The 12782-nt window shown below is 56.9% G+C and overlaps 2 protein-coding genes across 2 annotated transcripts in view; both read left to right on the forward strand.

Annotated features, from left to right (window-relative positions):
* EIF3K (eukaryotic translation initiation factor 3 subunit K) overlaps positions 1 to 12782 on the forward strand; it is a 114474-nt gene that overhangs the window by 24716 nt on the left and 76976 nt on the right. The gene's annotated exons all lie outside the window — the stretch shown is intronic.
* The window catches only part of LOC142047480 (ryanodine receptor 1-like), a 40091-nt gene that overhangs the window by 15004 nt on the left and 12305 nt on the right, over positions 1 to 12782 (forward strand). The window contains 5 exon segments of the mRNA XM_075070581.1: positions 1258 to 1338; positions 2244 to 2332; positions 2592 to 2720; positions 4560 to 4664; positions 11333 to 11362. Coding sequence (XP_074926682.1) covers positions 1258 to 1338; positions 2244 to 2332; positions 2592 to 2720; positions 4560 to 4664; positions 11333 to 11362 — 434 coding nt within the window.

Genomic DNA, 12782 nt, shown 5'->3' on the forward strand with positions numbered 1-12782 from the left:
GCAATGGGGAGAACGCTAGCTGCGAAGGGGAGGAAGTGAACGGTGGGAAAGGGGCTGGTCATTAACGCCGCATGGGGCGAATCTGCCTGGGATCCAGGCACACAGCCCCTGCCCGCAATGGGATTCATACCAGCATTAACACCCAGTGCCGCAGTATGGCTGGTGTGACCGATCCACTGCCCTTTGCCATTAATCCTCTTAACCACCCAGGAGTCGCATCCAGCTGGGGCCAGATGTGGCAGATGTTACTCAGACACCGCCCTTGTGTTACTCTGACTCGACTCTTACGATAGTCCTGTGTTTTTTCCTGCATTACTCAGACGTTACTCCGACATTACTGGACTGCTCCTGCGTTATTCCAGCAGTACCCTGATTTCACTCCTAGTTACTCTGACTTTACTTCTCATTAGCCTGACTTGGTGCCTACATTACTCAGACTCAACTCTTGCAAAACTCCCACCTGTCTCTTTGCCTGAGTTCAGATGTCAGGATTTGGCCCCGACAGAATTTTTTAAACGTTAATATTGGTCCCTCTCCCTCAATACCCTCCCCTCCTCCCTTTTAATTCTCTTTATCCTCCCACCCAACCGCCCGCTGCACCGGCCAGGCAGGGACCCTGCCAGGACCAGCTCTGCTGGCACCAGGATGTCCGGGATGAGGATATTGTTCTCCAGCTGGTAAAAAGAAACAATATCCCACCCGCCCCATCCCCCACGGGCGACAACTCAGAGGAGCCCTGTGGGTCCCTAATGAGACGCATGCTGCCTGAACCCACTAACCTGAGCTGAAGCCTGCAGGCCTTCTTCAGGTTCAACTCCCATGCGAACCAGTGGGCCAGATCCTGAGCTCCTTACTCAGGGGTTACTCCCTACTTACTCACGGTGAGGGTTGCTCCCTCCCCATTTGGGTGTTACTATCTCCTTAGTGAGGGATTACTCTTTCCCGACTTGGGGGTTACTCCCTCCTTACTTGGGGCGGGGGTTACTCTCTCCCTACTCGGGGTTTACTCCATCCTTACTCAGGGTGGGGGTTACTCCCTCTTATGATCTCATAGTGTTGAGCCCTGAGCAAGGCCTTCCAGGTGGTGCCCCCGTGTGCTGTGTCCCAGAGTGTGGGCTGCCTGGCTGCCGCTGGCCCCTCTCCCCATGCCCCCTGAGTGTGCTAACCCAAGTGGTGCTGCACCCAGGCCGCCTCGCCCGGTCGCAGCTGCTAACGTTGGCCAGTTCTGTCTCTCCCCCTCCCCTTGCCCTGCTGTAGGAGAGAAGGTGATGGCAGACGACGAGTTCACGCAGGATCTCTTCCGGTTCCTGCAGCTCCTGTGTGAGGGCCACAACAACGGTACGGCCAGCTGGCTCGGCTTGGGGGCCGCACGGAGCCCAGGGGCCAGGGGGAAGGCATGGCTCCTCTGGGCGGGGAACGTGAGGGCAGTGGGAGGGGGGGTGCAGCTGGCTGGCTGGGTACTCTGTGGGTAGCAGGGCAGGGGGGTGCTGGGGTGGGCCCTGGGGTGGGCGCATGGACAGGTAGATGGGGGATGGGAAGCCGGGGATGGATGAAGGGGCAGGTGCAGCGGGGGCCCTGCAGATGGGTATGTGGATGGGGGGGTGGATTGTGGGTGGGTACCTGGGTCGATGGGAGCCTGGGTGGGCCCTGGGCCTTGTGGGTAGCTGGGGGGGTGGGTGCTGGGGGGGGGCAGTGGGCACTATAGTAGGTGGGGATGGGGCGGGCGGTCGTGATCGCAGGGGGAGCCTGGGCACTTGGACTGCGACAGGTGGCCGTTTGAGCGTGTGGGCGAGTGACCGGGGCAGAGCCTAGCAGTGGAGTGGTTAAGTGCGGGGCTGGGCACTATGGTAGGTGGGGAAGGCACGTAGGGGCCGTGGCTCATGGGTAGGTGGGGGCTAGGACGGTGGTGGGGCGCCGAGAGTGGCACTATGTATGTGGGGGGAGGGCGCTTGCGGTGGGGGCATAAGGATACTATGGGTATGTGGGGGGGCGGTTGCTGCAGATGGGTGGGTAAGTGGGGGCCGGGGGGGCCAAGGGCACTATGGGTAGGTGGGGGGGGCGGGTGCTGCTTGTGGTCAGAGGCAGAGTCCCATGCGTGACCAAGACATTGTGGGCGGGGAGCAAAGCCCCCCTGCCCGTCGCGGCGCCCCCCTGCCCGTCCCGGCCACCCCATGCCAAGGGGTCTGGGCAGCGCTCGGCAGCGAGTCGCTGCGAGGGGCTGACCCAGCGTCTCCCCCCTGCAGATTTCCAGAACTACCTGCGCACGCAGACGGGCAACACGACCACCGTCAACATCATCATCTGCACCGTGGACTATCTGCTGCGACTGCAGGTCAGCGCCCCCGCCCCACCGCACCCCACCAGCTGCCCCCCGTCAGTGGGCACCGGCTCCCGGAAACCCCCCGTGGGCACCGGCTCCCAGAGACCCCTCCCTGCCAGGCAGCCGTCTCCTGCAGCCTTTCCCCCTCGGCCCATGGCACAGACCGCTCTGGGGGCGGGGGGAAGGTGCCTGCTCAGCCTGCCGACCCTGCAGCCAATGGGGGCGGGGGGCGTAGCCCCAGGATCAGCACTAACCCCCCTGCTGCCCCCAGGAGTCCATCAGCGATTTCTACTGGTACTACTCGGGCAAGGACGTCATCGACGAGCAGGGCAAGCGCAACTTCTCCAAGGCCATGGCTGTGGCCAAGCAGGTCTTCAACAGCCTGACAGAGTATATCCAGGTATGGCCCGGGCGCTGCTCCATGGTGCTGCCCCCAGCACTGCCCCCTGGCATTGCCCCCAGTATATCCAGGTACGGCCCGGGCACTGCCCCCTGGCGCTGCCCCCAGTACAGCCAGGTACGGCCCGGGCACTGCCTCCAGTACAGCCAGGTATGGCCCAGGCGCTGCCCCCTGGCACTGCCCCCAGTATATCCAGGTACGGCCTGGGCACTGCCCGGTATGGCCCAGGTGCTGCCCCCTGGCGCTGCCCCCAGCGCTGCCCCCAGCACTGCCCCCAGTACAGCCAGGTATGGCCCAGGCGCTGCCCCCTGGCGCTGCCCCCAGTATATCCAGGTACGGCCCGGGCACTGTCCCCAGTACAACCAGATATGGCCCAGGCGCTGCCCCCTGGCGCTGCCCCCTGGCACTGCCCCCTGGCACTGCCCCCAGTATATCCAGGTACGGCCCAGGCGCTGCTTCATGGCACTGCCCCCAGTAGATCCAGGTACAGCCTGGGCACTGCCCCCAGTAGATCCAGGTATGGCCCAGGAGCTGCCCCCTGGCACTGCCCCCAGTATATCCAGGTACAGCCCGGGCGCTGCCCCCAGTACATCCAGGTACAGCCCCTGCGCTGCCCCCAGGCGCTGCCCCCAGAACATCCAGGTACGGCCCATGCGCTGCCTCTGACCCTGCCCACCGGTGCTGCCCCCAGCACGGTCAGGTACGGCCCAGGCGCTGCTCCGTGGCACTGCCCCCAGTAGATCCAGGTATGACCCGGGCGCTGCCCCCAGTACAGCCAGGTATGGCCCTGTCTCTGCCCCCTGGCGCTGCCCCCAGTACAGCCAGGTACGGCCCTGTCTCTGCCCCCTGGTGCTGCCCCCCCGGCGGTGCCCCCAGGACATCCAGATATGGCCCGGGCACTGCCCCCTGGCGCTGCCCCCAGTATGTCCAGGTATGGCCTGGGCACTGCCCCTTGGCACTGCCCCCAAGACATCCAGATACTGCCCAAGCAGTGCCCCCAGGAGCTGCCCCCGGCGCTGCCCCCAGTACATCCAGGTACGGCCCGGGTGCTGCCCCCTGGCGCTGCCCCCAGGATGTCCAGGTACGGCCTCCGAAGCTGCCCCTTGGTGCTGCCCCTGAGCGCTGCTCCCAGGACATCCAGGTACGGCCTGGGCACTGCCCCCTGGCACTGCCCCCAGTACAGCCAGGTACGGCCTCTGGTGCTGACCCGGTGCAGCCAGGTACGGCCTCCGGTGCTGACCCAGTGCAGCCAGGTATAGCTGCATCTGCACCCTGCCCACTCCCATTCTCTGCACCAGCAAGGAAATAAATAGATGCGGCTGTGACCCTGGGGGTGGAGATGATCCCTCTATAACCAGCCCCACGCCCCACCCCAGAGGTGGCTGTGTCCTCACACTGGGTGAGGGATCCCTGTATAACCAGCCCCACCCCAGAGGTGGCTGCTTCCCCGCACTGGATGAGGGGTTCCTGTATAACCAGCTGACGCCCCACCCCCGAGGTGGCTGCGTCCTTGCACTGGGTGAGGGGTTCCTGTATAACCAGCCCCACCTCAGAGGTGGCTGCGTCCCCGCACTGGGTGAGGGGTTCCTGTATAACCAGCTGAAGCCCCACCCCAGAGGTGGCTGCGTCCTTGCACTGGGTGAGGGGTTCCTGTATAACCAGTTGACGCCCCACCCCAGAGGTGGCTGCATCCCCGCACTGGGTGAGGGGTTCCTGTATAACCAGCTGATGCCCCACCCCAGAGGTGGCTGCATCTCCGGGCTGGGCAAGGGTCCCCGCGGGCAGTTAGTGCAGGGTTGGGTTCAGAGGCTTCCCACTGACTGTGTCTGTCTCCCGCAGGGCCCGTGCACAGGGAACCAGCAGAGCCTGGCGCACAGCAGGCTCTGGGACGCCGTGGTCGGCTTCCTTCATGTCTTTGCCCACATGATGATGAAGCTGGCTCAGGTAACCCAGCTGCCAGCGTGGGTCGGGGGGGGCATGTAGTGTGTGTGTGTCTAGCATCTGTGTCCCCCACCAAGGGGTCGCCTGGCTCCTCAGGGCTCGCCAGGCTTGGAGCAAGCGTTCGGTGGCCAGCTGCAGACGTGCCATCACCAGTCTCCACCCACCTGGGTCCCGATCTGGGGCTGGGGCCGCCCCGCCTGTTCTCATCCAAGGCTTCCCTCCCCCGATCGCTGGTTCTGAGCTCCCCCCCCTCCCCCCACCGCTGGTTCCCATCCGGCTAGGGGGGTGGGAATGGAGACCAGAGAGAAGGATTTGGAGTTCAGCTGAAGTGCCCCCCAAACTTAACCCCTCCCCCAGTAGGTCTCATAGTTGCCGAGTTGGGGGGAGAGTCTTTGACCCCTTCAGTGGCCGCACTAACCCAGATCGCTCTGTGCCCTGCCTGTCCTCCCATCCCTCGATCCGTGGCAGCAGCTTTGGGTGTCTCTGACCGACGCGTGGTGTTTGTATGTCCCTGTCTCGCCTTCCTGTATGAGTCGCGCCCGGCAGAGCAGGGCCGATGGGGCTGGCACCCCCGCTCTCCCTCCTGGCTGGGTGCAGCTCGGTAGGGACCCCCATGCAGCCCTGGTGGGGAGCCGCCAGGGCAGAATCAGGCAGTGGGGCCAGGGGCCTGGCCCCCCAGACGCCCACTCTGTAGGTGGCAAAGGGAGGGCCCAGGCCCAGCACTGCCGCAGGGCAAAGTGTGACAATGAATGAGGGGAAGCAGGGGAAGGATCCAGGGATGGGGGCTGTGAGCAAGCAGGACTCTTGTCCATCCATCTGTCCGTCCATCCATCTGTCCATCCTCCTACACCCGCATCCATCCATCCATCATCCTCCTACATCCCATCCATCCATCCATCCTCCTACACCCCCATCCATCCATCCATCCACCCACCCAGCCCTTCATCCATCCATCCTCCTACACCCCCAGCCAGCCAGCCAGCCATTCTCTTATACCCCCATCCGTCCATTCATCCATCTCCTCCTACACCCCATCCATCCACCCACCCAGCCCTTCATCCATCCATCCATCTCCTCCTGGTTACTCGCAGTGATCACCCAATAATGATTGATGATGGTCGCTGTTTCTTTTGTCACAACGAAAACGACATCAGATAAAACATACAAAACAATAAGATCGCTATAGGTCCACTTTAGTACACATCCAAGTGCCTTACCATATCTCTCTAAGTGAAATAGGTTTCGCTAATATCCAGACCTAGACCTCCCCCCTACAACTTGGACCATCTCCTTGTTTCTGTCATCTGTACCCGACTGAGAACAGTCTAGATCCGAGCCTCTTGGAAACCTCCTTTCAGATAAGATTGAAAGCAAGCTTCAAATCCCCTCTACATTCTTCTCTTCGTGTTATGACTTAAATATAAGACAATAACTCCTAACTTACATAGTCGTCCTGGTTAAGCTTGTTTCGTTGTTACAATTGCTGGATCAAATTACGGGAACATGCGTCATGGCACTTTGTCTACTTTTTTGCAAGGGAGAGGAAGCCCTGTATGGCAGCTGCACTGGTGGGCATGAAAACCGAGGGTGGAACCGGCAGTCCCCTGTACTCCCCACTCCATAAGTTCACTGGGAAGCAGCTGCCTGCAGATTCAGACTGGTGTCCACTCCACACTGGCTGATTACTGCTGCGGCCGTCCTTGACCCTCCTGCCAGTTGAGGACTGCTCCTCGAGACTCTGCTTGCTTGTTGCGGGAGCAAGAAGAGGGGGCTATGGCTAAAGGGTGTCCCACTATCTCTGCTGCTGTGCTGCACCCCCGCTTACCCAGCTTCCATAGACCCAGGTGGGGACAAGATCACTTAGGATACTCAGGACGGAGGGAGCTTGCAGACAAGCCTGATCTAGATTAACAAGCAGTGAACTTAACCGGGACAATGCGCATATCTCCTGCTCAAATATCCTGGCTGCCGTTGGTAGTATAGAAGAGAGAGTTAACACTTGAAGGGATTCGATCCAATTGCACTAGTTCATCATATTAAGCAGTAAGGGAATATCCCACCCTCTGACTCCGTCACTCTACCAAGCTCACAATCACCTCTAGGTTTATACTGCGGCAGGCCTATGTTCTACCTGGGTATCATTGTTTGTTTAAAATGTTATACTCTGTGTGCATGATGGTATATATATTATTAGCCTTTTGTCTGCGCTGAAAAAAAATTTCCCTGGAGGACGGTAAGCCCTCATATTTATAAGATCATTCTTAATAGGGTAATTGAGATATATTCGCTTACATATGTTTCGACTTAAAATGCACATTTTGCAGTAATGATAACGACAAAGCTGAGTTGAGTCGCGCATGAGTTGTAGTTATGTATCATGCATGGCTTACCGTCATCTGATCAGGGTCACTCTGCACACACGTATTAATGTCATGGGTGCTAGCCAGCCGCCTATGCTATTCTATGAGATACATTGGTCATCAGACTATCTATCTACTTTGCACGATATCTCTTTGTAAGAGTTGTAGGCATATCTGTTGTATGCTCGTATCCAGTATTGTATGGTATGCAGGCCGTCAACCTATGATCAAAATAGAGGGGAATTGATCAGCGTACTTCACATCCATCCACGCAGTCGCTTGTTCAATAGCTTCACCTCCACTCTAGTTCACCTCCATGCACCCACACACGCCATCCACGCCCGAGAGACCGTCACCTTTTATTTGTAGGACACACAAGGCCGGCCCCACCGACTGTTGAGCATCATGTCGCTTCTCAAATGTAAACATTCCCCATCAGGGTGCTCCCTCGCTACACTGCACCGCAAACTGATCCATGTCTCCACGCACCAGCCCCAAGCCCCTTATCGGTCGAGCATAGTCCCATCCACATTGCTCCCATACCTCCGCAGCTTGAGCAACGCCCTCGCGAATGTGCCCTTTCCACGTCCTCCCAATCATAGTGCACCACTGACTATTAGCATCTGCTCTTGTTGAAACCTCAATCAAGGATTTTACTTTGCCGCAGATTCTCTAATTAGTCTGAGGTCACCTTGGTAGATGCCTATGCCCTACCGCTCCAGGCGCTATTCTACCACTTCTCCCAGTCTTTAGTAGTCAATCTGTAAAAACTGCTGAGGCTGCAGTGCACACCATCCTCCAGATCATATAATGAAGCATATTGAAACAAAATCGACATCCCACGGAAGCTGACCCTTAGGGGCAACTACCACTTGAACACAGTGACTTGCAACCTAGACAATGTGAACTTACTGATTCCTTTAGGACCCGGTTGAGTTGCCCGACGCAATCTAAGCACATGCATCTCGCTTTTTCCACCTATAGACCCCATTCATCCAGTAATCCAGATTTCTTATTCATTAATGTTGGACAAGAATTATGTGCGACCGACATAATAGCACAGAGAGTGTAGTCAGTCAACTGGGTCACTCCCAGGTTTATCTGCGGTCGGTGCTGGCTAGATGCTAGATGTCAGCGTTATCGTATATGGCTGATATTTATTGATATAGACATAAGACACTGTTATTTTGCCATGTCATATTCTACTAGACGATTTTACTCTTTAGCTGTAATGAGCCCATCATCCATCACTCACGAGCCCTTCCATTTGGAGCCAATCGCAACCACAGGTGCCTCTATACATCCCATTCCATCACATCCATCATCCATCGTCACAGAAATAGACAGTTAATTCGGGGCACAATCAATAATCCATATGATCCTCCTACATCCGCCATCCATCACCCACCACAGCCTTCATCCATCCATCCATCTGCCTACACCCCATCACCGTCATCCCTATCTAGCGGTAGCCCTTGTATCCATCCCATAGCCTCACTAGCACTCCCAATGCGAGTGGAGTGACAATATGGGGGCCAGCTGCATAGTTTGGGATAGATTCGTAATGATACTCCCAGAGAATAACGGTTGCAATTGAGGAAGTTCTAGCAGAGGCAGCGCGGTGTTGTGGGTAGTACTAGCGTTATTTAATGTGGGAGAATATGTTTGGCACGGGCGGGCAAAGATGGAATTGGTATTTATTCAGCGCGAGATATTGAGTTAAAAGTGGACTAGCCATACCCAGCCCTTCATCACATCCATAAAGCATCCATCCAGTTCTCTTTATAACCTCATTCATCTATCCAAGCCAATCTCCCGGGCTATGTGTCTCACCTAGTAATCCAGTGAAATAACCTCATTCATCTATCCATCCATCCTCCTATATCCCCATCCATCCACCCACCCAGTCCTTATCCACCTGTCACGGAGTCACCGGGGTGATGCTCTGAAACTGCTCCATACGAAGCCAGGGCAGGACTCTGGGGGAGCCTCCTCTCTCTGAGCAGACCATCTCCAGGGCAAGACGCTTATGCCGCTTCCACCTTCCTGGGTCTGACCTCGGAGCACTCAGCATCCTCTGCCCCTCTGTGCGCTTCCCGCAGCGAGTCCACCTGGGCGGGGTTCCTGGGAAAGCCAGAGGGCCCTGCCCCCCAACTCCGCAGTCAGACGTGACTCTCAGCCAGCCGGTAAAACAGGTTTCTTAGTCGACAGGACCACAGCATAGGGCAGAACTTGCTATCGCAGAAATCAGTGATTTTCAGGCAAATCCATCTTGGGAGAGAGGAACCCAGAGCCAGGTCTCTGCCCTCCCCATGAGCCCCAAGCCAGCCGAGACTGACTCGCTTCCAGCCGCCTGGCCCCTGCCCTGCCCATTGCTCCTCCTCCTCCGGCCTTTGTCTCGCTTCCCGGGCCAAGAGTCACCTGGTTGCATCCCCCTCCTGGGTCTCAGGTTCCGAAGGGGCGGCCATAGCATCCCTGCAGGCAGCTGGAGCAACCCCCACAAAGGTCACACCCACTTATTCCTACCACCTAGACTGTGGTGCAATACACAGGGAAACTGAGGCACACCACATTCATGCAAAACAGTAAGACTCACATACAACATAGCAAGGGAAAACTCTCACTTGGTCACACCACCCACCCAGCCTTCGCTTCACCCTTCATCCATCTACCCCCCCAGCTCTCCATCCTGCCTGTCCTCATGCTCATGATACCAGACTCTGCCCCTCACAGAAAATAGATTCACATATAATTTCGAGTGATGCATTCCAGTTGTTAGAGCAAGGGGCTGGGAGCCAGGACTCCTGGGTTCTATCCTTGGTTCTGGGAGGGGAATGAGGTCTAGCGGTTAGAGCAGGGGGGCTGGGAGCGAGGATTCTTGGGCGCTCTCCCAGCTCTGGGAGGGGAGTGGGAGCTAGTGGTTAGAGCAGGGGCCTGGGAGCCAGGATTCCTGGGCTCTCTCCCAGCTCTGGGAGGGGAGTGGGAGCTAGTGGTTAGAGCAGGGGGCCAGGAGCTCCTGCTTGTAGATGTGTCCTTAGCTCAGTGTGACGATGTGGTTCTGGCGGGACCCAGCTGAGAGTGCCAAATCAGGACCAATTGCTCAAACAGGGCAGTCACAGCCCAAGGCTGGGGTTTTTCCACCTCTAAGGCAAACCAAACCAGCCAGACAAAAATGACTTTGGTTTCACCCCTCTGGCTAACCGCAAGTCACACAAGCAATTTCCTTAGACACTCCAGTCTCCCAGTATCACCACCAGTCCCACACGTCCTGGGGATGAATGGTTATGAAAACCAACACCCCAGTAAAAGAAAAAGGTTCTCTCGATCCCAAAGGACCAAGCCCCAGACCCAGGTCAATATACCCCTCAGATCTTACCCACAAATCACGCTGTTGCCAATCCTTTAGAATCTAAAATCTAAAGGTTTATTCATAAAAGGAAAAAGATAAAGATGAGAGCTAGAATTGGTTAAATGGAATCAATTACATACAGTAATGGCAAAGTTCTTGGTTCAGGCTTGTAGCAGTGATGAAGTAAACTGCAGGTTTAAATCCAGTCTCTGGAGAACATCCCCCGCTGGGATGGGTCATCAGTCCTTTGTGCAGAGCTTCAGATTGTAGCAAAGTCCCTCCAGAGGTAAGAAGCAGGATTGAAGACAAAATGGAGATGAGGCCTTTGCCTTATATAGACTTTTCCAGGTGTAAGAACACTCCTTTGTTCCTACTGTGGAAAGTTACAGCAAAATGGAGTTTGCAGTCACATGGGCCAGTTTCTGCACAACCTGCTGAGTCACAAGGCGTATACGCCTCCTCTCAATGGGTCAATTGTGTAGGTGATGGTCCTTAATGGGCCATCAAGCAGGCTAAGCTGAGCTGACACCAACTTGTCTGGGGTGTTACCCAGAACTGCAGCACCAGTGTAAAATACAGACAGTACACAGCCAATATTCATAACTTCAACTACAAAAATGATACAGACATACAGACAGCACAATCATAACCAGTAACCTTAGACACCTTATATGACCCCCTTTACATAGGATTTGGTGCCACTACAGAACCGTGGTTGCAACCCATGTTCTATATGGTCCCAGTTTATATCAATAACGTCACACTCAGTCCTTTCCCTGCTGCCCTGTAGACTCCGTTAGGTCTGGAAACCCCAGCCCCTATAGCTGCCCCTGCTGCCAGGCCCAGCCTGGGGGTCGTGGAGCAGGCCCCGTGCCAGCCCAGGCAATAAAGGAAGGGGCCGGACATACAAAAATGCTCTTAAAAATGTTGCTGAATAACATTTTTATTCTGATGTGTGACAGATGAGCCAGCCGGCCGGACTCCGAAATGGCGTAAGAACCTGTGTGTGGCACGCGCCATCTCATGCCCGCGCTCGCCCCGCTCTGCTGCCCACCCTGTCTGCTCCCCTCCTCTCCTCTGTCTCCCGCTCTGTGCCCAGTCTGGTCCTCCAGCCTTTTCCTTGGCCCCGTCCTTCCTTTCTCCCTCCCATTCCCAGCCCAACCCAGGCCAGACCAAACTAACAGCACCAGCCCAGTGCCACAGGCCTCCCCCGCACAGCTTGATACCCGCCACACCTGCAGGCTCCCCCCAGGTCCAAGCCCCCGTAGCTAGGGCCCTAGGAAATCCATTTGATTAGTGGGGATTTGGGGATTTATTATTTTCTGATTTCGTTTTTTTCCGTTTTTGTAAAGAATGAATTCCGTCTCTGTGGGGTTTAAATGAGAATAGCTGGCTCCACTGGCAACCATTAAGTAGTCTTACTATAAAGGCGTAAAAATGGCCAGAATTGGAGGGCAGTGGGAAACCCTGATTTCACAAAAACCAAGTCCCAGAATTGAAATGAGCCCTCCCGCCGCTCCGCAGTGCCTGGTAACAGCGACCCGCTCCAGGACACGTGCCACAGGAGCACTCGGGAGTGCAGCCACACGGCTGTCGCTGAATAGTAACTCTGCGTGTGTGTGTGTTGGGGGAGTGTGAGAGCAGGGGCACCCCGACGTCAGCCTCTCCCCCCCCGGCTCTGTGCAGCACAATAAATCCGGAGCAGTTGTGTGGCTGCAGATAGCTCTGTCCTGGGGGTCCCAGCGCCGGGGGAGCTGGGCTCTGCGATTCCATGGGGCTTTCTAGGGCCCCACATAACGAGGCCCCTCCAGAGTTCCAGGTGGCCCCTCCCCCACGCAGTGTGAGCAGAGTCTGAACCCCGTGGGTTATCCCACCCCGAGTCCCTGATCTAGGGCAGGTGGCCCATAGCTGAATGAGGGGGGTGTCCATCCCTTGGTCACACCCCTGCAGCTAGAAGAGTGGGGCGTAGCTCATGGGATTCCCCTGGTGGGGCCTGGGCTGGACTGTACTGTAATCCCTCTAGGAGGGCAAGGGGGCAGATAGAGCCCTTCCCGAGCCCAGGGAGGTGTCACGGAGTTGGGGGAGTCAGGGCCCTGCACCCCCGGCTTCCTGCGATTCACCACGACTCTCAGCCAGCCAGTAAAGCAGAAAGATTAGTTAAGACGCCAGGAACACACTCCAAGACAGGCCTTGCAGGTACAGACAACAAGACCCCCTCAGTCAGCTCCAGCTTGGGGGGCTAGGGAGCCCAGAGCCCCATCTGGGCTCCCCTCCATTTTCCCAGCCAGCTCCCTGACCCCGGGCCAGGACGTCACTTGATCTCTTTGTTGTTCAACACTTTAGTTGGCACCTTTGCAGAGGAGGGGCCCAGGCCATTAGTTGCCAGGAGACAGGGTGTCGGCCATTCTCCAT

This window comes from Chelonoidis abingdonii, chromosome 11 (genome assembly GCF_003597395.2).
Source record: "Chelonoidis abingdonii isolate Lonesome George chromosome 11, CheloAbing_2.0, whole genome shotgun sequence".
NCBI classification, from domain to species: Eukaryota; Metazoa; Chordata; order Testudines; family Testudinidae; genus Chelonoidis; species Chelonoidis abingdonii.